This window comes from Balaenoptera physalus, assembly GCF_965194825.1.
Source record: "Balaenoptera physalus genome assembly, chromosome: 8".
Lineage (NCBI taxonomy): Eukaryota > Metazoa > Chordata > Mammalia > Artiodactyla > Balaenopteridae > Balaenoptera > Balaenoptera physalus.
This window is the reverse complement of record NC_138887.1, coordinates 14,883,595-14,909,444: the sequence shown is the minus strand read 5'-3', so window position 1 is coordinate 14,909,444 and position 25,850 is coordinate 14,883,595. Positions and strand designations below refer to the sequence as shown.

At 43.9% G+C, this 25,850-nt stretch overlaps 4 protein-coding genes across 7 annotated transcripts in view; 2 read left to right on the top strand and 2 right to left on the bottom strand.

The window, feature by feature from the left end:
• The window catches only part of NME8 (NME/NM23 family member 8), a gene marked incomplete at its 5' end in the record, with an annotated part of 38,738 nt that extends 35,029 nt beyond the window's left edge, over nucleotides 1-3,709 (top strand). Inside the window, 2 exons of the mRNA XM_082473915.1 lie at nucleotides 127-271; nucleotides 1,031-3,709. Of these exons, the coding sequence (XP_082330041.1) occupies nucleotides 127-271; nucleotides 1,031-1,268 (383 nt within the window). The 3' untranslated portion in view covers nucleotides 1,269-3,709. The remainder of the gene's footprint in view (nucleotides 1-126; nucleotides 272-1,030) is intronic.
• LOC309666210 (calcium-independent phospholipase A2-gamma) overlaps nucleotides 1-9,265 on the bottom strand; it is a 148,128-nt gene extending 138,863 nt beyond the window's left edge. The window contains exon 1 of one of the 2 annotated variants that reach the window (XM_082473512.1): nucleotides 8,852-9,265. The gene's annotated coding sequence lies outside the window, so the exon portion shown is untranslated. The remainder of the gene's footprint in view (nucleotides 1-8,851) is intronic. The other variant, XM_082473510.1, reaches the window with a different exon arrangement.
• A 530-nt stretch (nucleotides 9,266-9,795) lies between these two features.
• SFRP4 (secreted frizzled related protein 4) lies at nucleotides 9,796-23,187 on the bottom strand. Its single transcript, XM_082473619.1, has 6 exons — nucleotides 20,326-23,187; nucleotides 18,937-19,017; nucleotides 18,774-18,839; nucleotides 16,570-16,768; nucleotides 14,105-14,168; nucleotides 9,796-12,152 (listed from the first exon to the last, which is right to left on the bottom strand). Exons 1-6 carry the CDS (start codon nucleotides 20,768-20,770, stop codon nucleotides 11,967-11,969), a joined length of 1,041 nt encoding a protein of 346 aa, XP_082329745.1. The 5' UTR covers nucleotides 20,771-23,187; the 3' UTR covers nucleotides 9,796-11,966.
• A 1,516-nt stretch (nucleotides 23,188-24,703) lies between these two features.
• The window catches only part of EPDR1 (ependymin related 1), a 32,411-nt gene continuing 31,264 nt past the window's right edge, over nucleotides 24,704-25,850 (top strand). For 2 of the 3 annotated variants that reach the window (XR_014266974.1, XM_082473645.1), the window contains exon 1: nucleotides 24,704-25,314. Coding sequence is in view for 2 of the 3 variants with exons in the window: in XM_082473645.1 (XP_082329771.1) it covers nucleotides 25,016-25,314 (299 nt within the window). In the remaining variant the exon portion in view is untranslated. The remainder of the gene's footprint in view (nucleotides 25,315-25,850) is intronic. The other variant, XM_082473644.1, reaches the window with a different exon arrangement.

Below are 25,850 nucleotides of genomic sequence, written 5' to 3'. Positions count from 1 at the left end.
TTTTGGTTTTTTAAAACCACTGGATGCAAGTAACACTGTGACCTTCCTTAGTTATTTCAATCCACTTGAATATGGAGCAAAAGTAGAGGCAGTCTGCCAAGACTACCAAATATCTGTTTTCCCTAGAGGATATCCTGATGCTTATCAAAGAGGCTGGATTTGATATAACACAGATGAAGGAGAGGCTCCTAACTGAAGAGGAAGCGGACAAAGTTTATTTTAAAATAAAAGGAAAAGACTTTTATAAAGATGTATTGGAAGTTTTATCGGAGTAAGTTTCTGATATATAGGTCTTTGCATTATAAAAGTGGTAACTGTTCATTGTAGAAACTTTGAAAAATACAAAAATTCATTAAAATATTGCATTTAATACAATTCATGAAAAGACACCCTGGTAGTATTTGGAGTTCTTTTTTTTTTTTTTTTTTTTTGTCTAATTCCTTCTTTCCTTCTCTGTTTTCCTCTCTCTCCTTCCTTCCTTTCTCTGTTTTTTTAGGTTTTCACATTAGATATAGAGGCTATCTGGTTTGAAACCCCTGTTTTGCCAACATATTTAATCTTTGCCTTAGTTTCCTTATCCATAAAATGGGGATGATAATAGTACCTACCTCACAGGTACTATTGTGAGGGCTAACTACTTCATATACAGAAAGTAATTTACATTGAAAGTAATTGGAATAGTGCCTGGCATGTATCCCTACAATTAAACTACAACACTCTTCTAGCACAAAAACCTGTTGCAAGGGAATTCTCAGGCGGTCCAGTGGTTAGGACTCACAGCTTCCACTGCAGGGGGCACAGGTTTGATCCCTGGTCGGGGAACTAAAATCCTGCAAAACACACAGTGCAGTTAAAAAAAAAAAATTAAAAAAAAAAAAAAGAAGAAAAAGAAAACACAAAATCACACTGACGAGGACAAAGAATAAAGATGAGCTCTCTGGATGAAGTTGCGGCATTCTGTCTTTAGCTGTGTATGCAGTCTCTACAGTTGTCAATAGCCCAGGTCTTCTGAAAGCACTGTTGTTTGCAGGGGTCCATCTTTGGTCATGATCCTGACCAAGTGGAATGCTATTTCAGACTGGAGACGATTGATGGGTCCCGTAGACCCAGAGGAAGCAAGACTTCTGTCCCCAGACTCTATCCGAGCCCAGTTTGGAAGAAGTATTTTGAAAAATGCTGTCCATGGAGCTTCTAATATGCAGGAGGCAGTGGAGACCATTAATAGAGTGTTTGAAGACTTTGTTGCTGAGAACCCTGAGAAAAACTAAAGTACAGTACCTCTTTAATTATTATTCTATCTTCTTTTCTTATTACAGTGGCTGGGCCTAAGATAAGGCCATTGTGGAAAGACCAGACCTTTTCCCATATTCCTGTATTAAACCTCATTTCCTGCCAGACACACTCTGCGGTTCCACAGCAGCCTGAGAGCCTCAAAGCCAAGCCTTGTAGATGCCAGGGACCTGGGAGACAGTGGGGCAAGTGAGACACCCGTGGGTTTGCAAGCCTTGGTCTCGAGCTGTCTGTGCCATCTGCCATGACTCAGGCCCATCAGTCTCTCTCCTTGATTTCCCTCCACTTCTTCACTCTGAATGGCCAAAGTCTCATTCAGCAGCCTCAACTCTATTCTCTAAGTATCTGGAAACCTGGAGCCTATTAACTACCTGCGGGTGCTATATGATAATGGAATAGAATAGAATATTAGAAACCATAGAGTAAAAGGCAATCATTTCTATTCCTTGACAAAGAGGTGCTTACTGGGGAGAGGTAGCAACATAATATGTATGTGGATTGAGTCTGCTCAGTTGGTGATCGAAAACTTAAAAACTTTCCTATCCTGGGCAATGTGGGAGATAGAGTGTAAGACAGATGATTTTTCCCATCAAACCTGCTTTCCTTCTTTATTTTCAAAGAGCAGGCTCACGAATGTACACCTATATGGCGCCGGCTGCTGACTCGAATATGACTCTACAGCTTCTTCACTTGTGGAGTGTAGTCCCCACCTGGACGAGCCAAGTGGAGCCGCAGCCTCCAGAGCGCAATGAGGAAGCGAAGTGAAACGGAGCAACCCCTCCACACCCAACCAGCTTCCTCAGGGAGAGACGAGCAAGCACATTGTTTCCTCACATTATCATTTAGGCCATGATTTCTCCAGGTATAAGAAGACTGTATCAAAATATTAGATGCATAAAATAAATTCTGGCATAGTGCAGCTCATTCCATTAGTCTGACTCAATTATAAGCCAAAGCATGATGGCACAACCCTTGAACACTGATGTTGGGAAAATATGTATTGTATGTCTGCTTGAACTGTGGGTTCTTGGTTAATACAAAACTATGGGTTCTTGGTTAATACATAACCATGAAGGCTGTTACCTTCAGGGAAATGCAAATATAATGGGGAGACAAAACTCACAGAAACAATATCTAATTATAACTATCATCAGACAGTACATTATTAAGCATGTCAATGATGAATGACTGGGGGGTAGTGGTGAGTAGAACTACATTCTGTTGATAGCATCTATTAGAAATATGGTGTAGATCTAACGTCGACATATCCCTCCCTTTTGTGATGAGGGGAACATTATGAATAATACAGGGGATTTTGAATTAGTGTATATTTCAGTGCTGAATTGATGGGTGTATGTCTGATGGGTAGGAGCTGGAGAAGGTAAGGGATGAAACAGATCTTGAAAAATGGGTAGGATTTTCAAAATCAGACACAGACGTAGAGAACAAATGTATGGATACCAAGGGGGAAGGTGAGGGGAGGAATTGGGAGATTGGGATTGACACATATACACTATTGATACTATATATAATATTTATACTATATATAAAACTAATGACAACATGCTGTATAGCATGGGGAACTCTACTTAATGCACTGTGGTGACCTAAATGGGAAGGAAATCCAAAAAAAGAGGGGATATATGTATATGTATAGTTGATTCATTTTGCTGCACAGCAGAAACTAACACAACATTGTAAAGCAACTATACTCCAATAAAAATTAATTTAAAAAAAACAATTCAATTTACTACAGCAGCAAAAGAGTAAAATACTTAGGAGTAAATTTAATCCGTGTACGAGTGCAAGACTTTTACACTGAAACTTATAAAACAATGATGAAAGAAACTAAAGAAGACACAAATAAGTAGAAAGACATCCTGTGTTCATGGACTGGAAATCTTAATACTGTTAAGATGACAATGCTACCCAAATTAATATAGAGATTCAATGCAATCTCTATAAAAATCCCAACAGTATTTTTTGCAGAAATGGAAAAACCCATACTAAAATTCATATCAAATTTCAAGGGACTCAGAATAGCTAAAATAATCTTGAAAAAGAACAAAGTTGGAGTACTCTCACTTCTTGATTTCAAAACTTACTACAGGGCTTCCCTGGTGGCGCAGTGGTTGAGAGTCTGCCTGCCGATGCAGGGGACACGGGTTCGAGCCCTGGTCTGGGAGGATCCTGCATGCCACGGAGCGACTGGGCCCGTGAGCCACAATTGCTGAGCCTGCGCATCTGGAGCCTGTGCTCCGCAACAAGAGAGGCCGCGATAGTGAGAGGCCCGCGCACCGCGATGAAGAGTGGCCCCCGCTTGCCACAGCTGGAGAAAGCCCTCGCACAGAAACGAAGACCCAACACAGCCATAAATTAATAAATAAATAAATAAAATAAACCCAAAGTTTAAAAAAAAAAAAAAAAGTAAGCTGAAATATTAAAAAAAAAAAAAAAACTTACTTCAAAGTGACACTGGTCAAAACAGTGTGGTAGTGGCATAAGGAAAGACACATAAACAAATGGAATAGAACTGAGAACCTATAAATAAACTTTTACATCCATGGTCAGTTGGTGTTTGACAAAGGGGCCAAGGTCATTCAGTGAGAAGAGAATAGTCTCTTCAGTAAACAGTACTGGGAAAACTAGCTATCCTTTAAAATAATGAACTTGGACCACTGACCTTACACCATATACAAAAAAATAATTCAGAATGGATTAAAGACCTACATTTAAGAGCTAAAACAATAAAACTCTTACAAGAAAAAAAACAGGGGAAAATCTGCAAGACCTTGGATTAGGCAATAGTTTCTTAAATATGACTCCAAAAGCACAGGCAACAAAGGAAAAAGATAAACTGGTCTTCATAAAAATTAAAACCTTCAGGGAAACAGGTTCCTTTCTTTTGGAGTGAGCTGACCTTGGCAGAGCATTATGGCCCCTACATACCATGCCTGTGACCCTGCCTCTGCCTACACAGTCCAGACACAGGGGTGGGGATCTGGGCTCCTTGGATGCTGAGAGTTGCACGGTGTGGGCAGTGCAGTTTGCAAGCCGGTACCTGGCCGCAGGCATCCATGCCCTCTAGGCCTGTGTGGCCAGGTCCTACCGCCACCCGCCTAGGCAACTGCCTGGACAAGCAGGTCCTCACACTGTGCCTCTGATGGGGAGGCTGCAGAGGTCGTTAGAGCCAGACCCCATGTGGCCCTCCTGCCCATGTGGGATGCGGGGCCTCTCTCCAGACCTCTGCTTTTTCATCTGCTCTCTCTGCACTGGGCAGAAGAGGGACCTCTGATGTTTGACATCCTAAGCTGCCATCTCTGTTCTCCCCAGGTTGTTAGGCTGCAGTGGGTCCATCCAACTCCAAGGCTGACAAGACAGAAGTTAATCCTCTGGGATCCCTCTCAGGAAAGCTGGAGCACCGGACACGTGAACCAACTCCTTCCCTCCCCTGGAGTTAGGGGGTCTCTTTCTGGTTGTGTGGCACTCCTAAGGGTGCCTTAAGCCTGAGGTGGGAGGGTCTGGTTTCATGGTCACCTACAGTGCAGGGGCTTTTCACTTAGTTTCTGGATTTCTCACAAGGGAATCTGTCCATGAATATCTGCTAACCTGGTGAGTTTGGGGGGAAGGGATGGTCTAGGGCTTCCTACTCTGCCATCTTGCTGACATCACCTCTTGATCATTTGGTATTAATAATATATTACTCACTCCCAAACTCTAGTATTCCAGCACGGTTTGAAAAGCAGACCTGTGAATACCCATCTGTATTGGTAAATTATACAAAATCTAATTACATGTGAATTATCCGTAAGTATATTTCTCATTTTTTCCTTTAGAATACATTTGTTTTCAAACTAGGGTAAATTAATTATTGGGTTTCTTTGGATTGTGCAGAGAAATAAATATAGTAAAAACCTTCACCTTCCTCACTCCTTCAAATTGAATACCCTTATCTGATGCTTGACACGCCTGGTAGTATTGGGGCATTCGTAATATGACTGTGTTAAGTGACACACTGTTATTGCCTCAGGAGTGGTCCAGCACTTCAAAAGCATTAAAGCCAAAAACTCTTAATAACCAGCAGATGGCATGATTCACTCAGTTGTCTATGTGTACGTAGCTGTACGGAGATTTTAAAAGCAAGACATAGGGAAAAGCTATTTCTTTCAGATTGTAGAATTAGCTTTCAGTAGTCAGAAAACTAACAATCAATGTCCAAAGAGATATTCAATTAAACTTTAGTCTGTGTCAGTGTTGGTCTTGAGGGGATTAAATTTAGTGAGTGGGATGCAGCAGCATGAGGCAGGCATTTGGGGAGCTGGGGTTGGTGGTATCTGGGAATATCGTCTTGCCCCAGAGGAAGAAAGGTTAGAAAAGACTAGAAAGTTATCAGGGCTCCAGCTCAGTGGTGTGATCTTGAATCTTAGCTGGACTTCAGGCAGAAGACACATATCCTCGGCCACTGTGGCTGAGGCAGCTGAGGACTGCAAAACTGGTGGGCGTGCCTTGAAGCACTGGGCTGAGATTTGTAACCATGATGAGAAGCGCATGATGGTGGGGATATGGGTCCAAATACACGGACTGGCTCAGAAGGCAGGCAATGGTGTGCCTGTGAGGGAAGGAAGCACCTCTACCCCAACAGCCAGACAGAGCTGGGGGTGAGTCTGCTCTTCGTGAACTGCACCGTCCACAACAGTCTCCATCCTTCAGCACTGGCTCACTCATGCACCTTGACCGTGAAGCCAGAGCTTCTCTGATTGCCCCGCTTAGCCCCTCTAGCCCCCTTCCAAGACAGGAGACCTGGAGCATTCTGGATTACAGCCTAATACTTTCCAGGATCCCCCCCCTGGATCCTGTTCCCTGTAAGCAGATGCTCTGCAGAAAATGGACAGATTTCCTAAAATATGCTATGCTCTATTTTATGGCCCTCTTCCTGGAGTCTCTTGGCGCCCTTTCTTTTCACTGGAGTTAATCTGCTGCTATTGGGGTCTTCCCTGGTGGCGCAGTGGTTAAGAATCCAACTGCCAATGCAGGGGACACGGGTCCGATCCCTGGTCCGGGGAGATCCCACATGCCGCCGAGCAACTAAGCCCGTGCGCCACAACTACTGAGCCCGCACGCTGCAACTACTGAAGCCTGCGCACTCTAGGGCCAGTGCTCCGCAACGAGAAGCCAGCGCAATGAGAAGCCCGTGCACCGCAACGAAGAGTGGCCTCCACTCGCGGCAACTAGAGAAAGCCCGCGCGCAGCAACGAAGACCCGATGCAGCCAAAAAACAAAATCTGCTGCTACTGATGCTTGCCTGTACGGTCTGAACTTGCTCACCCCTTGGAAGCTACTTTGGATGACCTCCAAAGCCAGTTTTTTAAAATGCTTTTCAGAAAGGAAGAAAGTTTACTAAGCAATGGTTCACGTGATTTTCAGCTGCTGAAATATTTCAGTGACAATAAATATTTGAAGCCATTAGATGACTAAAAATGTTAATTTTAAAAACCCATCTGTTTGATTCAACAACAGCATCTTAGATATCCCTTGATACCACGATGGAACTCTATTCATAATACAATTTTTTGCGTAACTTCAGTTTTTTAGACCTCATCCTAGTATTCATGTTATTACAACTTTTTGAGATTTGGGATCAGCCCTCTGGTTCTGAGTTTTCCCTCTCATCTAAATTTAATTGCTAATCAAGTATGTTCTTTTTCCCTCTAAAATATATCACTAGTGTGATCCAAACTTGCCATGACAAAGTGGTTCTCATCTAGGTATTACAGCTACAGGTTTTAGAATTATCTAGTTATAAAACTACTCTCATACAAATATTGCTACTAGATATATCAGACTTATGCACGTACTGCCTGAAACTGTAAAGGCAAAATTACACACCATAGAGCTTCTTTCAAAACTTTCCTTTCAAAAAAGGTTTCCTTACATTCTAGTAGAAAGAGACCTCTCTTAGGTAGAATAGTAAATATTGTAAGGTCTGTAGGATAGGAAGGCAGAGCTGTCCCTGGAGACTAGGGACTCCCTGATGGCTGGCTTGGGTCCAAGTTCCCCAGTAGCCTTGCCAAACCTTCCTTAGACATTGAGGCAGTCTGGAGGGCTTCCTCCCCAGCTTTCCGTCCCTGTTCATTAGACAAAATACAAGAAAGCATTTATGGCTTGTATTCTTTTGTGCCTCATTTTTTTTTTTCCTGGTCCTGAGCAATCAATAACAGTGGAAAATTATTTGGGTCATAAAAATCTGTCCTCCCCTGGCATGCCTCGGGAACCACATTCGAAAAGTCCATTCTCACAAGTTATTGACAAAATAAACTAGTCATTCATTCCCCAGCTGCCTGGAGTGTGGAGAATGCTACCAGCAGAGGGCTCACAGAGGAAGAGAGACATCTAGTTCCCAGCTAAAATTTATAAAAGTTACGAGAAGGAGAAGATAATTTTAGTAAGGAGCTGGAAAATCAGCACTTTGATACACCTATGGGCCAAGCATTCTGGAGGATTACTGACAATAGGTTCAAGAACTTTCCTTGCTGGGCATACTCCTTGGCCCAGCAATGCCACTTAAATGAACTTATCCCCCAGAACTAATTAAGGATGTGCATAGATATTAGCTATCAAGCTGTTTATTCAGTTATTCAGTACATTCAGTTAAGAAACAACCTAAATCCCTAATTACATGAGGGTCTGTTGAGTAATGCTCACCACGGAATACCTCGTGGCCATTATAATAAAGAAGCTGGCCTGGGCTTTATTGACATGAGAGCTACTTCATATAAAGGGCCGACTGAAGGTTATGAAACAGTATGTATAACAGGCTCCTAATTTTTTTTTTTTTTATCATTATATAAACGCATAGAGGGAGATGGTGGACTGCGAGAGAAGTGACTGTCAGTAAGAGGGAAATTTGGACATAGATACCCGGAGGAACGCCATGTGACTGCTGAGGCACAGATGGGAGTTATCCTGCCTGAAGCCAAGGAATGCCTGGCATTGCTGGCAACCAGCAGAAGCCAGGGGAAAAGTATTTGGTAACCAAACTGATGGAATTTGAAGGAATTGGGAGTTTTCTGAAGAAAGTGGCTTCATCAAGAGGACAAGGTGGTGGAATCGAGGGACCCTGGCCTCGCCCCCTCTCACGAGCCACCCGAATCGCAACTAACTGCCGAACAATCATTGACAACAAAGACTGGAACCTACCAAAAATGATATTCTACATCCAAAGACACAAAGAAGAAACCCAACGAGATGGCAGGAGGGGCGCACTCACGCTATAATCAAATCCCATACCCCCAGGTGGGCGACCCACAAACGGGAGAACAATTATATCGCAGAAGTTCTCCCACAGGAGTGAGAGCTCTGAGCCCCACGCCAGGCTCCCCAGCCTGGGGGTCTGGCCTCGGCAGGAGGAGCCCCCAGAGCATTTGGCTTTGAAGGCCGGCGGGGCTTGAGCGCAGGAGCCACGCAGGACTGGGGGGAAGAGACTCCGCCACGCACGGAGGGCGCACACAAGGTTTCACGTGCACCGGGACCCAGGGCAAAGCAAAGCCTGGGCCAGACCTACCTGCGGGTCCTGGAGGGTCTCCGGGGGAGGCGGGGGCCGGCTGTGGCTCACTGTGGGAGCAAGGACACTGGAGGCGCAGGTCCTGGGGGAATAGTCCTCCGCGTGAGCGCTCCTGGAGGCGGCCATTTTGGGTTTTGTTTTTGTTTTTTTAAACATGCTGCACGTGGGATCTCAGTTCCCTGACCAGGACCCGCACCCCCTGCGTTGGAAGTGCAGAGTCTGAATCACTGGACCACCAGGGACGTCCCTGGAGGCTGCCACGTGGGCACCAACCGCCTGCAGGCTCCCGTGCGGGGACGCCTCAGGCCAAACGAGCAACAGGGCGGCAACGCAGCCCCGCCCATCAGCGGAAAGGCTGAGCCCACACCCACCTCTGGGCATGGCCCTGCCCACCAGAGGGCCAAGACCCACCGGTGGGCAGGCACCGCCCCACCCACCAGGAAGTCTCCGCCAGCCACTTAGACAAGCAGGCGGCAGACATCAGAAACGAAGAAGCCACGATCCAGCAGCCTGCGGAATCGAGTCTGAAAACGCACATCAGAACCTACCCTGGGACCAGCTGGTCCCTGAACCTTGGGCGACAAGAGGGGAGTGTACTTGCTGGGATACGTAGGACGTTCCCGACAGAGGGCCACTTCTCCAAGGTCAAGAAACATAACTAACCTTCCACATACATAAAAATAGAAATAGAAATTTAGACAAAATGAGGGGAATATGTTCCAAAGGAACAAGATAAAACCCCAGAAGAACAACTAAGTGACGTGGAGATAGGCAATCTACCCGAGAAAGGGTTCAGAGTAACAATCGTAAAGATGATACAAGAACTTGGGAAAAGAATGGATGTACAGAGCGAGTATTTATATAAATGCAGAGGAAACACCTGGAAAATTATATACCAAAATACTAACAGTGATTATCTCTGCAGAGTGGTGAGTGGGATTAGGTAGGATTTTAATTCCATTATTTTTATTTTATGCATTTATTGAATGCTTTATAGAAAATACATAGTTACTGTATTATTGAAAGGCCAGCAAAAGTATTTTTAAAAATAAATGCCTCTAGTTGTCCTCAATTATGAAATTTGTTGATGAACATATTGCAAAATTGTTATTTTTTTCTGATTAAAGTAACCCAACTCTCGAATAATACCTATTTCAGAGATAGTACCACAGCCTTCCTCTCCATATATTTATATTTACCTCTCATATGTATCTAGGTGGAGAAAATATTTTAAGGGAGAAAAATAAATTCGTGACTCTCACACAAAAGCCACTTCCACACTTGTTATGTTACTCTCAGTGTGGGCTGCCTGTTCATTTTCAACTCTTTTATAATAAATAACCAAACAGTGGCCTCGTTGATCTTTTATCAATTAATCAAACTAATAAATGTGCCTAATTACGTTTTTGTGTGATATGCAGTATATGATTTCAGTTAAATATTCAAAGGAAACAGTGTTTAAGTTTGTAAAGTCATCTCCAAACTCTTATGTCGTTTTGCACTTTAAAAAAAAAAGTTTTACAGAAGCGTTTTTTCTTCATTTCCATTGAGAGTTGTAACTCGCCTCCCTGCGCCCCCCTCCCCAGATTCCTACTATGCTAAGGAGGTAAACTAGGGTACCAATGCCTTTTCATGGCCTTTCCTAGGTTTCTTTAGATGCTACGCTAAACACCTGTCTGGCTTTCCTTAAGGGCCAAAGCGGTTTGGCTTTTATACAGAAACACACACAGAGTATTTTATTGATACCCCTGTGTGGGTGGATCTATTGGATTCCTTCAACTCTGCTGCCCTGGGGTAGCGATGCAGGTGAAGTTACACTTTCAGGAGGAGATGGGTGCCCTTGCCAGCATCCTCATTAACCCTATTTCTCCATTTTCCCCTGGCTTACCCACACACCTCACTTCTGTGTCCTAATGGCTACAGAGATGAAATTAAAAAATCGTTTGTCAATGCAACATGTAACTTACCCCTTCTCTGAGAAGCAGGGACAATGGTACATCTAAAGGAGATTTTACTCTTAACCTTTCAGATTGTGCCTCTACGTTCTTGAATGCTGGATGAACAAGTGATTACAGTTGCTTTTTCCAAGTGCAGAGCTGGTGTGTGGCAAGGGTGCCATAGCAGGCTGAGGACCCGGAGCTTTGGATCCTGACCCTCCCACCTCAGACCCAAGGCACCCTTGGGAGCACCGGCAATTAGCAGAGAGACTGGGCGTCAAGCTACCTGGGATGTCCTGGGAAGTGAGATGAGCACCACACCCACGTGTGTAAGATGCTTGGGGTTGACTAACTGGTACCTAAATCATAAGAGGAGAAACAAACTGTTTCTGGTGCTACTTAAAGGGAACTGATAAACATTGTGCATATAAAATCAGAGCATCTCCACCATGGCATGGTAACTAGTAAACAAGGATCCAGACTTTGTCTGTCTGCCTTTCCCTTTTATTTATTTAACAATACTATTGTTTTCGTTGTTAGAGCTTCTAGCTAAAAACAGAGCAGAAAGGCTTCTTTGTAAAAACAAAAAACCAAAAACCAAACTCATTACAATTTTCCACATTCTACTTTTCTAGATTGTTCAAAAATCCCCTTTCATCACAAAAATTCTTCTGCAAACAGCAAACACATAAGATCTTTTAGACATTCATTCCTCTTGATTTCCTCCTTAGAAGCATCACATTTTCAATCACATTTTAAAAAATCACTAACATCCTAACAACCAACTGAAATAAAACATATCGTTAAAAAAAAATTGGGTGTTTTGTTTGTAATATGGCATTTATTTTACAATGCACATATTACGTCAAATTGTAAGAACAAAAGCATCTTTCCCCACGTGGAGCTCCCATGGAGTATGCACACGGTTTATTCTCAACTCAATAAGCTCTTTTGACCAGCTTTCATATACCTTCCATACCAAAAGGCATACCTACCACTATGGCTTGTAGTGACTTAAAAAGAAAAATTGAAGCATATCATTAAGAAAAATGCTGCAAGATGTGTCTATGAGAAGGACTGCAGTTGTTAAGGCAAGGGGTGTATGGCCTTCTACAGGCTGCCTGGGTAATGCCTGGCCTCACCCTGAGAGGAAGTCCCCGTTTTGGAAAGCAGCTAGCTCACACTTGTTTGGGGTTTGTTCTCTTTGGAGCACTCCTAGCTTTAATGTTCTTCTTGGGGCTGGCTGGCTTGGGAGCAGGCGGCTTCCCCTTGGGTTTCGGGGCGTTGCTGCGACTGGTGCGCCCCGCTGTACTCTTCTTGTCCTGGATTGTCCTCTGCTGTTCCTGCAGCCGCTCTTCCCACTGCTGGGAGGCAATGTGTACACATGAGTGTCAAGTACATCTCACCCCTTTATGCTCTTAAACTAATAACCAAAATAATGCAGATTTTCACTGTAATATATTCATCAAGACCTCCAAGATTATAATAGCTACCCTACCCTACGATGGTGAGCATGCATCCTGTACCAGATGCTTTGGAAAGTGCTGAGTATATGGTGACATCTTGACAAGCAATCGTTTCGTTGAAACAACAGCCCTTCTAGGTGGACACCACTGTCGTGACCCGGAAGCAAGCACAGTGATGTTATTTGCAGAAAGTCACACAGCCGACAAATGTCAGAGCTGGAATTCAAATTCACCAGTCTGACTCCAGAGCCCAAGGCCCTAGCTCATGCAATTTTTCCCATAGGCCCTCTAATGCAACTTTCCTATACAGCAAAGCCTTCTAAAAACGCTTTACCAAGGCTAAAAGCAGAAATTTCTCCAGCTTCACTAGAAAGTCAGGGTTTCTTATCACACTTATGGGTTCACCTAACTCTCTTACATCCAAAGGAAGGTAGAAGTTCCACCCACATCCAGTAATCCACTCAAGTGTTAGCTACCCAGAGCCAATGAGAAATGAGTCGTTCTAGATATTCAAGTCTCCGTGATAGAAAAGGATTTATCTTTAAATATGAAAATGTGTAAGAAAAAAATGAAAAAGTGAGTCCACTTGAATAGACATTACTTTTCATTATAACACATAAGTCCCTACTTTGTTAGAGTATATTTCAATTAGCAAAATATTTGAACATGACCATAGGCCAGGCAGTGGAAATACAGTGAAATGAATGAAAAACACTGTCCCCCCCTCCTAGGGCACAACTCTAGTCTGTTCTAAAATAATAAATCCATTACTGTATGTTGCTATTACATGATTATATTTTCATATTCTTAAATTGGAGTATTTGCTGTCAATGTGAATGACCCAAACAGCTATGATTCTTGAAAGCTTTCTTTCCTCTCAACAATATCAGGTTTTTATGGTAGCCTTGCCTTCTAGATTGAGTCATCTAATCTACTGCAGTTTTGGGAACCAGATAAACAATCTTGCTAGAATTTTCTGTCCAGTAAGACCAAGCGTGCTCCTGAACAGCTCATGAATGTTTAGTTCAGATGCAAGAGCAGTGTTTGGGTCTGTTATTCAGAAATGCACTCAGTAGGAGAGGCTGTGTTGAAACTACCTTCTCCAAAACTCAGTATTAATATACACTCTCCCCTTGCCCAGGAATTTTTATACCTGCAAACTAAGAGAACACAGGCAGCAGCAGTATCTTTTGTGAACGTGGAAACACAAATTCTCCTGCATATATCTAAACATATTTTCAGGAGAAAGGATGCCTTAAAAATTCCACACCAATGACCTGATTTATTTAGTTCTGGAATGATTTCACATCTCTGGGCAAAAAATTATTCTAACTGCTCTGAGTTGCCAATATTTCTATGATGTTACTACTAAAATTATGGGTTTGGCCACAAAAGTATTACTTTGTGTACATGATTTATTTTGACAAAAGTCTTAAAATTATTTTAAATACAGGGAAAGATTCTGCTTTATAGAGTGATAGGGTGATTTTTAAAACTAGGTATTCACACCCCTACATGTATATGTCTGTATTAATCCCACTGGATATTAATTCTGTTAGAGTACTTGACTGTTTGCTGAAACAACCAAAAAACGAATTTAATCTGGAAATAACCTCTAGATCAGTATTGAATGCAACCAAATCACCTTTGAAGCTAAAGAGAAATTTATGATAGAAACTCCAAGTGAGAAAAATTATTCTCTTAACTACCTATTCAAAAGACAAATACCGCTGCTATTGTTGGCTCCTATGATAGCCTGGAGATGAAAGAATGTGAAGAATTCCCAAATTCTATAGAATTTCTTTACATGCATTCAAATCCATATTCCTAGTATTGCTAATTATACTTACTATGGATCTTTTACTAAGTTGATCTCTCCATTTTTCAACTAAACAATTTTCAAGAAGCATCATCCTGAAAAAAAGTAATTTATCTTAATAAGCGATACTTATTATGAAAGTAAGAAGTTCAAAAATACAAAAAATTGTACAAAAATTCTTCACTGTTAACCCCACAATTCCCCATTTATATTTTATTGATATTTCATTTCATTCTTCCTTGTACCTATATATATATTTTAGATCACACTGTATATTTAGATCACACTGTATATTTCCTTTTAGCATTGTATGCATTTTCTGATCTAATTGAATAATTCAAAAAATGTAACTTTCATAACCATATAAATTATAACTATGGATAACCATAATATATTTAACTATCTCTCTACTGTCGAACCTCTTCTTTTGCTTAGCTATTATTATTAGCATTGCATTGAATATCGCTAGTGTGCACTGGCTAGCTGTATCCTTAAGGTAGATTTCCGGAAGTAGAAATCTGGGTCAGAGTATGTATTTTTTCCTTAAGGTTTTCAATGCATAGTGCTAAATTATTTTCACAACGGCTGAACTTTCATTTAATTCACCAACACTAAGACTAGGTAAAAAATGGAATCTTGTTTTTCTTTGGGTTGCAGAATTAGGAGATAAATATTTTAATGCTTATTTACTATTTGTACTTCTTCTGCAACTTTGTATAGATTTACAGATGTACGCGTATTTCTATATTGTAGCCTTAATGTTTTAAATATTAATTTATGTGAACTTTTTATAGAGTAAGATTACTATTCTTTTGTCATACCTGTTGCAAGTACTCTTTGTCTTTCTCTTTTTATTTTTGATTTTTATGTACACAATAGTGTCATCAAATATGTGCATTGACATTTTCCCTCGTAATTTCTTACATTACTGTTTACAAACCACTTTGCTTTTCAGATAGCACACATTTATTTACCGAACTTTATCCTTTTTGATTAGGTTTTTAAAATATTTACCTCTTTAACCCATTTGAAATTTATTTTAGAGGACAAAGTGAAAATGCATACTATTTTTCCAAGTAAAGCTATCTGCAACATTTAGTAAATAAGAGTTTCATTTCTATTGATTTGCCATAGTTCCTTCATGATACAAGTTCTTGTATGAATTATAATCTGTTGCAAGACTTTTTCCTCTGCTTTATTTATCTACACAGCTACTGTTGCTCCGCATGGTTTGAACTAGGTTTATACTAGTCTTGCTTGTCTCATAAGGCACATTTCCTCACATCCCTCTTATTTTCAGAACCTCCTTTACATGCCCTTACCAGTTTATTCTTCCAAATGATCATTAGCATTATTTGTGAAGACATAAATCTCAATCATCCATAAAATTTTTATTAGGATTTTGATCAGAATTACACTGTCTATAAATTAATGGGAAAATGACACGAAGGCTGCTATTTAACTCATGTATAATCCATTCACCTGTGCAGCGACCCGGCACATCCCCAGAACTGCTTCTAGTACTGGAGCGGTTGCAAAAGCCATACAAGAGACCAGCCCAGAAATATTCATTCAACGTTCATTCACTCAATGTCTTTAGAAAGACAAGATATAAGCAGCAAAACAGCTTTATAACCAAGAACGCAAGGAATTTTGAAGAGGGTACTAAGTACTGATAGACTCCAGAACAAGAAAGTATTCAAGTGAAGTCAGTTTCAAAAGGTGTTTTTTTGTTTTTGTTTTTTTGAGAAATAGAATCTTGAGCTGTATCCAGAAGAAACAGGTGAGCATTATTAATGGCAGAGAATCAAAGGGAAGACTTTTCATATAAAAATGAGTAGTTCTGCTGGAGAAATAGATTGTAGCAAGTTATGGGACTCAGTCTGGAACCTGCACTGAAGTGTTTGATTTTTATATTTTAAGGACTTTTTATATTATAAGGATAAATAAAAAGATGCTAAGGAAAGATGTGTGGGGAGACACACCTTCAGCTAGAGATATGCGTATAATAGATGTGTATGAGTGTGCACGGGTGTGTACGTGTGTGTGTATGTAACACTCCAACCAACAAATGTTGTAAATTCAGCATAAAGAAAATGTGTGGAAGTGTAGTCTCAAATGGCCATTTTTCTTTGATTTGTAAGTTATTAAAGAGACCTTAAAAAATTTCAGTATTTGCCACACTAAGATTGATTTGAAAAGAATTGGTTTTACTCCAAGTAATATATTTGTCTATACGTTTTTGAAATCAGGTAATGAATTCTGAAATTGATTTTTAAAGAGTCCATTCAAATACTCATATTTCCATTTTTACTTAATTCTATGAAGAATTAATCGATATTTAGGAGATACGATATCCTAACCAAGGCATCTATTAAAACTGATTTTTCAAAAAGATAGCGCCGTTTTTTTTTTTTTCTTTTTAAACCATGATTAAGTGGAATTTTATGTTTTTCCTAGGCAGTGTGTAATTTTTTTCTGCCCCTCTGTGCCTACCGTGAGCGCCACTCATAACACATGATGAGAACGTCTTGGTGGGGCAGGATGTGAGGACACTGGCAGGACGAATTCGTAATGAGTGGGACTTGAGTTCGAGGGATGGGTGACGAGGACTTGAAGATCTCTTTCACATCCACCACTGTAGTTACTTCATTACAGCCACTCCTCTGCACAGCTTTTATTTTGGCATGAATGACTGCAATTGAAAAATCGATCTGTGTTATTGAAGCTTTGGAGAAAAATATGGATGGTTTATTCCTGCCAACTCCTGAGTCTCTCTTAAAGAATCACTCCTGTAATTATGGTCATGTCCAAGCTGCCCGAATGCAGGCAAAAAAGCCCACACAATCATGTGCTAAATGTAAGGCCTCGCATATTGTCAACAATGTCTTAAAAGTTCTGAATCATGCTGCAAGATGGAAAAGTAAATTCACAAGCAGGCTTAGTCTGGGATCTGTCTTTGGGTCAGTGACTGCTCCACATTGGGCCACAGATAGGGTTTGAATAGAGAATCCCATGGATCCTTCTCAGCCCTAAATTTCTATAATTCTATGATTAGGGGTTTTTTTGGGGCCAGAAACGTATCAGGAAATTTAGTTACATAGAATGTCGATAAAATTTTATAGAAACCATACTTGCTTCTACTCTGTCTTGTAATGATTTTAAGTGAGAATCATATATTCTCAGATTCAGAAGCCACCTGAAAGTTTGTATGGTTCCATCACGCATCTGCTGCTTGAACTCGCTCTGCTGCAGAGGAAGTTATTACAGTCATACCATTTTTGCACCGGAAGGAGTCTCTGAAGACTACTGTTCTCAATCCTTTAATTTCCCAAACTGCCCAAGCAGGGTCCATGGTGGGTAGAGGTAGAACTGTTATTACAGATGGCTGGTAATATCACTGTCTCTGATCCTGCTTTCAATTCTGACTCTTTTGGTCCCTTGCTATTACTGCCTCTAGTGGAGTTGTAATCAGCCGAGGGTGGCTCTGTCTTGGATTCCATCCTAGGAAGCTGGTTTATGAAGGAGCTAAAGAATGTAAATAGAAAATGGTTTCATCATCAAAGTGGTTCTGAGGCAATGATGCCCCAGAGAACAGCATGACAGTGAAACTGAGACAGGACAACTAAGTAACTAAGGCTGGATAGTGTCAGATGAGGGACTTCGTGGATCAGATTAAGATGATATCTACATAGAACAGGTTTAAAATAACAACAACAAAAAGCTACTAGAAAAGATAGTGTACTTTTTTTTTTTGGTTGAATTATGCACTTTGGCTATGTGTGATTCTAAAATCCAACAACCTAAATAAGAGGTTATTTTTTCAGACTTTTATAGTGCCATGATCTTCCTGCTTTTACGTGGGTTGTATAATATAAAGGTTCTTATGATATAAAATTTCAGTTTGAAATATGGAAAGCTAAGTTAGCAAATAAAATGAACAGTTTTCCCCAGTTTCTGTTATTTCAATAGAAATAATTTAAGAAATGCAAAAAAAAAAACCCCAGAAAATAGCCCAAAAAGATATTTTAAAGGAACACATTTTTAATTAAATTTACTTTCAAATGATGATAGCAGAATTAAATTTGCAGAAAACATTCAAAGTAGCATGATTGACTTATTCTCTGAAGAAAGTGCTGTCTGGGTCTTTCAAATAAGAGAAGAGGGCATTTAAGCTATGCCAATACTTAACAGCCATAGGATCTTGTGATTAACGTATTCCCACAATTTCTTTAAGGTGTTTAATATTTGTAGCTATTTATAGGTAAAAAGATACACGTGCAGATCTTAATTCCTGGGTCTCTGGGCCTCAGGTCAAATCCATGGATTCTCACCCATCCTTCCTGCAGCAGTGAGATCTTGAGGAAAGTGAGGTGCTATCCCGGCTGACAGCACTTCTCACCAGGAAGTGGGATCAGGAGTCACACTGATCCACACCACTCTTCTCACCCGGGTAATTTACTTGGTTTTTACTTGGTTTACCCAGAAAAGCAAGACGTTTTTACAGTTGTTATTGTGCCACCTAGAACCCACATGATTAACGAGAAAAATCCCTTTTCTTCACTTCATGACTAGCAGACCTGGCTTTGTCATGTGCCAATGATTAACTAGAAAAATCCCTCTTCTTCACTTCATGACTAGCAGACCTGGCTTTGTCATGTGCCAAGTCCCCAACCCAATGGTTTCAGCAGATGATTTACCGTAACTGTAGTTTTTGCTCAGATACGTTGCCAGGGTCGGCTTCACCTTTTTGCACTTGCACCGGTCTAAAGAAGACAAAAGAGAGACCAAAAATTGAAAAAAAGATTCAGAAATCGCTCTGGGGAGAAGAAAGAGAGGGAGGCTTGAGGATAAAGAACTCACCAGGGCTTAGGCGTTTACAGTCAATGTCAAGAGGCCTTTCCTGTACCATCATGTCTGGAGTGATGTCTATCCACTTAACATCTGAAACACACACAGGGCCACATGGGTGTGGTCAGTGATTTGGTCTGTTCACCCAGCTGGAATAAGGAATCATCTGCAGACACTAACACAGCAGCACACACACACACACACACACACACACACACACACAAATCCTGAATGGTAAAAATTGTACATGATTGTCAACTACTTCTTTCATATAGACTCTCTGGGCTTAGGAAAGAAGACTTTTGGCTGGGACTGCTTATCCAGAACAAATTGATGTGAAGGCACATCCATTTAAACTGGCTGATACATACAGTCAACCTGGATAAATTACATCATTCCATCCCAAATCTATTTTAAAATGTTGATTTTTCAAGTTGACAGTTTACACTAATCAGAATAACCCAAATATTTCCAAATCCCCACCTCACATTTTGCAGAAACAGTCCATAGGTACCCCAAACAAGCATAACCCTGTATCATTTCTATAATTTAAGCAATGAATATGTTTTTTCTAAAACTCTGAATTAGAGAGGAGTTTCGATTTTTCCTCTTCACTTTACTTCTTCTCCTCCACGTTTTGGGCAATGCTCTGAGATATAACTTCAGAAACTACACTAAAGCAACACCATAGTTTCTTTAAATGTGCAGCAACCTGGGTCAGGCATAAAAGGAGGCAAAAATATACTTAGGTTTTATTTCAAGAAGTGGATTTAAACCTGCTCCTTCTTCCTAGAAAAGCAGGAAAAAAGACCAAAGAGAAAAGAAGGAAGTGGTGGTTGAGCTCGAGTTGACTAAGATGCCACAGAGGTTGGCTCTGGGTCAAAGACTAAGAAACAGACGTCACAGTTTTCCAGGGCAACTAAATTTACAAACTGCATTCCTGGTGGGGAGTGAGAACTAGTACCGTTTTTTCAGAAGAGCTTTCAAGAGCTAACATTAAATGAAGAATCCTGGTGGGAATATTTTAATAATTAAATGATACACGTGAAGTACCTAAAGCTGGCTCAGATACACCTTAAACCCTATATACTTGTTTACTACTGCTACTGTTTTATTTTATTACTATAAACGAAAATGTCCCCAATGGTCCCCTATCTAAGCAAAATCGCCCACCCCTCCTTATGGGACATGGTGCTCCTTAGCTGCCAAAACTCCAGTAGAGAAAGCAGACTTTTCCCGAAGTCAAGTCACAGCCCTTCCCACCTCCTCCAGCTCTCCTAAGTGGAATGCGGGGCTGCTCGACCACCCGCTGGCAGCTGTAGGTGTGGCCGTCGGGTTCTCACGTGGCAGCGACAGCCCAGGGTGCCTCCTCACCCCCCTCGGTCCTTCCCCGGGCCTCACCCTCCGGGAGGTCAGTGACGATGGCCTCGGGCGAGATGCACACGCCCCGGTCGTAGACAGGCAGCTCGTCGCAGGCCAGGCTCTCGGGCCAGCTGTGGTTGTACATCTTCATGAGGGGCTCGCAGTCGTCACGCGCGCGCTGGCACACCGACTTGCACGGCTTGATGGGGTCGTGCAGGAACTCCAGGGTGCAGATGGGCGCGTACATGGCGCAGAGGAAGAAGCGCAGCACGGCGCTGCAGTTCACGTCCACCAGCTCCTCGTACTGCTCGATGGCCAGGATGGCGTTCTCCTGCGTGCTGTGGTGCAGGTGGTTGGGCATCCGCGTGATGTTCCAGGGCATGTGCCTGCACATGGGAATGCGCACCGCCTCGCACGGCGCGCCGCGCACGCCCAGCGCCAGGCGCAGCCACAGGCAGAGAGCGGTCAGGATGGAGAGGAGCATGGCACTGCTCTCCCGCGCCGCCACCCCGACAGGCAGAATGGGCCCTTCTCTCCCCGTCCCCCTAGTCTTTCTCTCTCCCTTCCCGAAGGAGGAAGTCCTTTAGGGCACAGGGGATGTGCTCGTCCCAAACTCCCGTGGGCAGCAACGCTGGGCCGCGGGGGCCGGCTGGGAGTATCCGCCGTCCGGCGCGCGCAGCACAGCAGCACCAGCCCTCAGCCTCCGGGGCGTGAACCCGCCCTGGTAGCTCCAGTCCCCGGCCCGGCAGCTCCGAGCGCAGCCAGCCCCGGCCATTGCGGGACCTATTTATCCCGCCACCTCCCCTGACGTGGGCTCGAGAACGCTCCCTTGGCAGCTGCAGGCGCGGCGCGGGCTCCCCCTCGGCCGCCCCACCCTCGGCCCTCTCCTGCAGAAGTGGTGACATCATCTCCTCCGGGCCGCAGCCCAGGGCTGGAATCCTGCATTCCCCCAAAGTCCGTCCTTTTTAGTCTAGCCAGTCCTTTTTCTCCAGACCAAGAAAAAGAGCCTCTGGCAGTCGTTTTGGACACCGGATCCAAGAAGGTGCAAGAGAGGATTTCAAGAAAGGGAGGGACCGCCTTTCGAGTCAAAGCTGAACTTTGCGCCCTCTGCCTTATGGGTTCCCCAACTGTAGAGTTGGAGGGAAACGGGAACTTCGCTGCTCTTTAACTCTGAAACATACCTGCTTTCTCCAGTAGGGGGCATGAGAATTGCTGAGCGGTGAGACTATTGTGTGGGGGGGAGAGTGCAGTTGGAAAGGAAAGGACACATTATATAAAAAAAACCACCCCGTCCCAGCCACGAGTTGTATGGAATTTGTTTTTGTTGTTATTATTGTGGCTAGTAGACTTTACTTTTGGCTCAAGTTTTTCCAGAATGGCCTCTGATCTGTACCTGCTCCAGAAACAGAACTGCCAGAAGGTGCAATAGCATCTTCCAGTTTGAGAATGTCTTCCATCCACCAACATCCCCTTTTCCTTCTCCTGACTCCCTATTCTTCTCTCCAACGTGAATGAAAGCAGAAAACAAAGAAGACTTTGGATACCACAATTTGAAAGATTTTTTTTTCCCTCCTTCATGCCAAGTGATTTCCAACCCAGCAGTCTAACATCTTGATTTTTGATTTGCTTGGAAACTGTTACTTAAATGAAGAAAGAAGCTGTGTACCATGGAGAACAATGATGTATGTTTTGTTTTCTCTTTTATTTTTATTAGAAAGAGGTAGTAGAATCCACTGCTGGCTCAGCTATCCACAGAAAAGGGAGGCTTTATTGTTCCAAGTGTACATCAATCTTCAGGCAGTAAGATTTCTGGAATATGATATTTTCTTAGGGCATTAGAATATGAAAACATGTTATCTGAATGTTAATCTTTAAAAACATGGTTTAATTGGAAATCTGAACTTGAGGCAGACAGATTTTTTTGTCTCTAAAGCTTAGATCCACAAAGTTAGTTTAGTTTTGACCCTGATCAGGACTGGGGATTAAAATAGCCCAAGAAAGGAAAAGCACAACTGACATTTACTGAGCATGTACAATGAGCTCGGGGTAGTGCTTTAAATGCATGATCTTATTTTTTTTTCCCCCAGGAACATGAATCAAACACAGTAGGTTGAAAGGGTAAATGAGATAAATACATTTCAGGATTCACCCAAGGAGTCCAATTCTATTTTGTGGGAAGGCCGGGGTGACCAAATACAGGCAGGCCAATCTAGAGAGGTATTCCAGTTTTCTGTAGAACAGATCTCAAGCTTCAAAAATGCCAACGCAGGCTAGTGAAACATCAAGCGAGGGGGATAGCCCAGATGAGATCTCAAGCCATTTTCAGCAGTAAACTCCAATAGGTATAAATGCCTGGCTTAGTGAAAAAGATTTTCAGCCCAAGTTCCTACCAGGGAAGAAGATACAGTTTTGAGAAAGAGCTGGACTCCGTGTCCTTTTCCTGGAGTTAGCTGAGGAGGGCAAACCTGGGGAGGACTCAAACTTCTGCAGCCAGTTTGAACCTGCTGCATTAGTTTAGCTATGCAAGTACCAAATCGCGACATTTCAGGTGCTTCCCTGATGTTCGCAGATGGCATGTCCTTTAAGAAAGGGAGAGGAGAAGTTAAGAACCCTTCTCCATAAAGCTCTTTGCTTATCCCGTTAGGTCTGCTGGTAGTCTGGCCTTAGCGTTTCTAGGAGAGGGTGGCAGTGTTGAGGGATGCATCCGGAGAGTCTGTCAACCAGCCTCCATCTTCTTGCCCGGCTTTAGCACTCAATCCATTACCTCATACTTGACATTGATTTGCCAAAAGTTCACGTAACTGGGGAAGTTCCCCTGGTCAGTGGCTTCTCTCTGGTAGCTCCTTTTCAGTCTCCTCCAGGGCGTGTTTCTCTGCCCATCCTTTCAATGTCTGGGGTTCTCTAGGGCTCCATCCTCAGCCGCCTTCTCACTCTCTACACTCCCTGCTGCTCCAGGTTGGCTCAACCTCGGCACTGTTGATGGTGGGGCTGGATAATTCTTTACTGGGTGAGTGGTGGTGGTGCTGGGGGCTGTCCTGCACATTGTGGGAAGTTTAGTAGTATCTCTGGTCTCCTCCCACTAGATGCCAGGGGCAGCTTACCCCCTACCCCACTGTGATAATCAACAAGGTCTCTAGATATTGCCAACTGCCCCCTGGGGGACAAAGTTGCCCTGGGTGGAAAACCACTGTTCTACTCTCCTCTCTGGCTTCAGGGACCACCTAGATGTCAATGGCTTCCGCATCCAGACCTCTAGGCCTGCTGGTCTCTGGAAGTGTTTATCCAACTGTCCCCTGGGAATTTCCACCTGTATATCCCACAGTCATCTCAAAATCAGCCAACCCTAAACTGAATTTATCTGCTCTCACTCAGGGCTGAACTCCCAGTGGTCCAAACCAGAAACCTCTTCCTCTGAGTCTAAATCCTTCTCTCTTGTTCCCAACCCTTCCACCCTCTGCATTTCTACAACCATGGCCGTAGCTCGGACACTAGCTCTTGTCTGGATTGCAACAGTATCTTCCTTCTTCTCCCTGCCCTCTGCCTTGCCCTGCCATTCTCCACACTGACCTGGGGGAGCTTCCTAAGGCATATCCCTGATGATGCGCTCCCTAGCTCTACATTTATGGATGGCGCCAACAACCCCGGTATTAATAACTAACCCTTAAAATGGTTTTCAAGGCCTTGAGTGATCTGGCTCCGGACTACCCTCTGCTTCATACTTGAGCCCAAACATCACACTCATTTCCTCTTGTCGCCACATCTGTCTCTCATACAGGAACGCTCTCTCCCACTTTCACCTGCCTCATGCTTCTTCAACCCTGAAAGGCAGATCTAGCGAAAAGACTCTATAAACTTGGAAAGCAAGGCTTTGTTTTTTGTTTTTAAACAGTTGCTTTCTTTTTTCTTGATTCCATACTATAGATCCTAACATTACACCAACATAAACCCAATTAACTTTCTTCTTGATGATCCTAAACTCCCAGACACACAAACCTCTAGGCTTGTGGTATTGTCAAGTGATGAGTGAGGGGAGCAGTCTCACTGCAAATGTGGCCTCCAGGCATGTCCCTGAGTCCTCAGCCCAAGAGCAAGGGCCTATTTTCTAGTCCCCCAGGCTCTATACAGGGAGCGGGGGGCTGCCAAACGGCCACGATAAACGACTGGTGTCATTTCTTCAGGAAGGAACCCTTTTTTCCATTTTTAATTTGGAATTAGCAGGTGGCAATTTTGATAAAGGGACAGGGTACCTGCGGCACAGCAAGTGCTGAGGCCCTGCTTTCCCGACCTTGACCTCGAGTTCGTCCCCCAGAGCTGGTTACCCGTTGAATACTCAAGTTAGCAGAGAAACATTTCCCTTCTCATCGCTCCCCCCCGCCCCCCTTTAGAACACGGATGCCCGTCAGGATGCTAGTGGCACCACTGCCACTGCATTTCCTGTTGGCAGCAGAGAGCAAGTGAAAACAGAAGCTGCAGCGGGCAGCGGCCCAGGCACAGATAGCTCCCGCACGATTCACCGGAGCTTCCCCAGGGCCCAGGGCCCGGCTCCCAGGCCTTGCGCGTCCTCATCCCCAGAGCTGTAGGGGCCGCCGCCGGGACCCGCAGCAACTTGGCCCAGACCGCACTCGGGCACACGGCGAGAGAGCTCCGCGCCGCGCTTCTCTCGGGCTGCTCAGCGCCCCCTCGGGCTCGGGCTAGGGCTCGGGGGGCAGCACGCGCGCGGCGGACGGTGATGCCGGGACGCGCTCTCCTCCGCGTGGCCCGAGGGGCCCTGGGCGCCTGGCTGCTGGGCGGCCTCTGGGTCTGGGCGCTGGGCGGCCTCTGCGGCCTGGGGGCGGCGGCGCCGGGGCCCGCGGCCGGGGGCTCCCCGGGGGCTCAGCGCCCGTGCCAGGCGCCGCAGCAGTGGGAGGGGCGCCAGGTGCTGTACCGGCAGAGCACCGGGCGCTACAGCCGCGCCCTGCTCTCCTACGACGGGCTCAACCAACGCGTGCGGGTGCTGGACGAGAGGAAGGCGCTGATCCCCTGCAAGAGGTACGCGGGGCACCGGGGCGCAGGGCCCGGGGAGGGCGAGGTCACGGGGTTTCCAGCCGCTCGCGGCGCTTCCCTCCCCTCCAGAACAGACTTCGCCGAGAGGATCGCTTGGGGACAACACAGTCGGGGGCTGGGTGGCGGCTGGGCCCACCGGGGGCGGCCTGCTAGCGGGCACTCAGTGAGACCCCGCGGGGCGGTGGCCGGTGAAGAAATGACCGGCCGGGCGCTCCAGGCCCAGGTTCGCCCACGCTCCAAGGCTGCTGAGTCAGCCTCCTGGCTTCTGGTGCCCCCTTCAGTCTAGGCCGTGTCTTCTGCACTATCTCAGCTCTTCTAGGAGCCATCTGCGAGAACGACAGGCAGATTTTTTTTTTTTTTTTACATTTTAAAGGAATGTGACAACACTGCAAAAGGTGTGTGGAATCAGTTAAAAAAAATAAACTCATCACTGTGTCATAACCATTAACATTTCGGTCTACTCCCTTAAATTTTCTTTTAAGCAAGTTTTACATTCTGTAATCAAAAATCCTATGTCTATC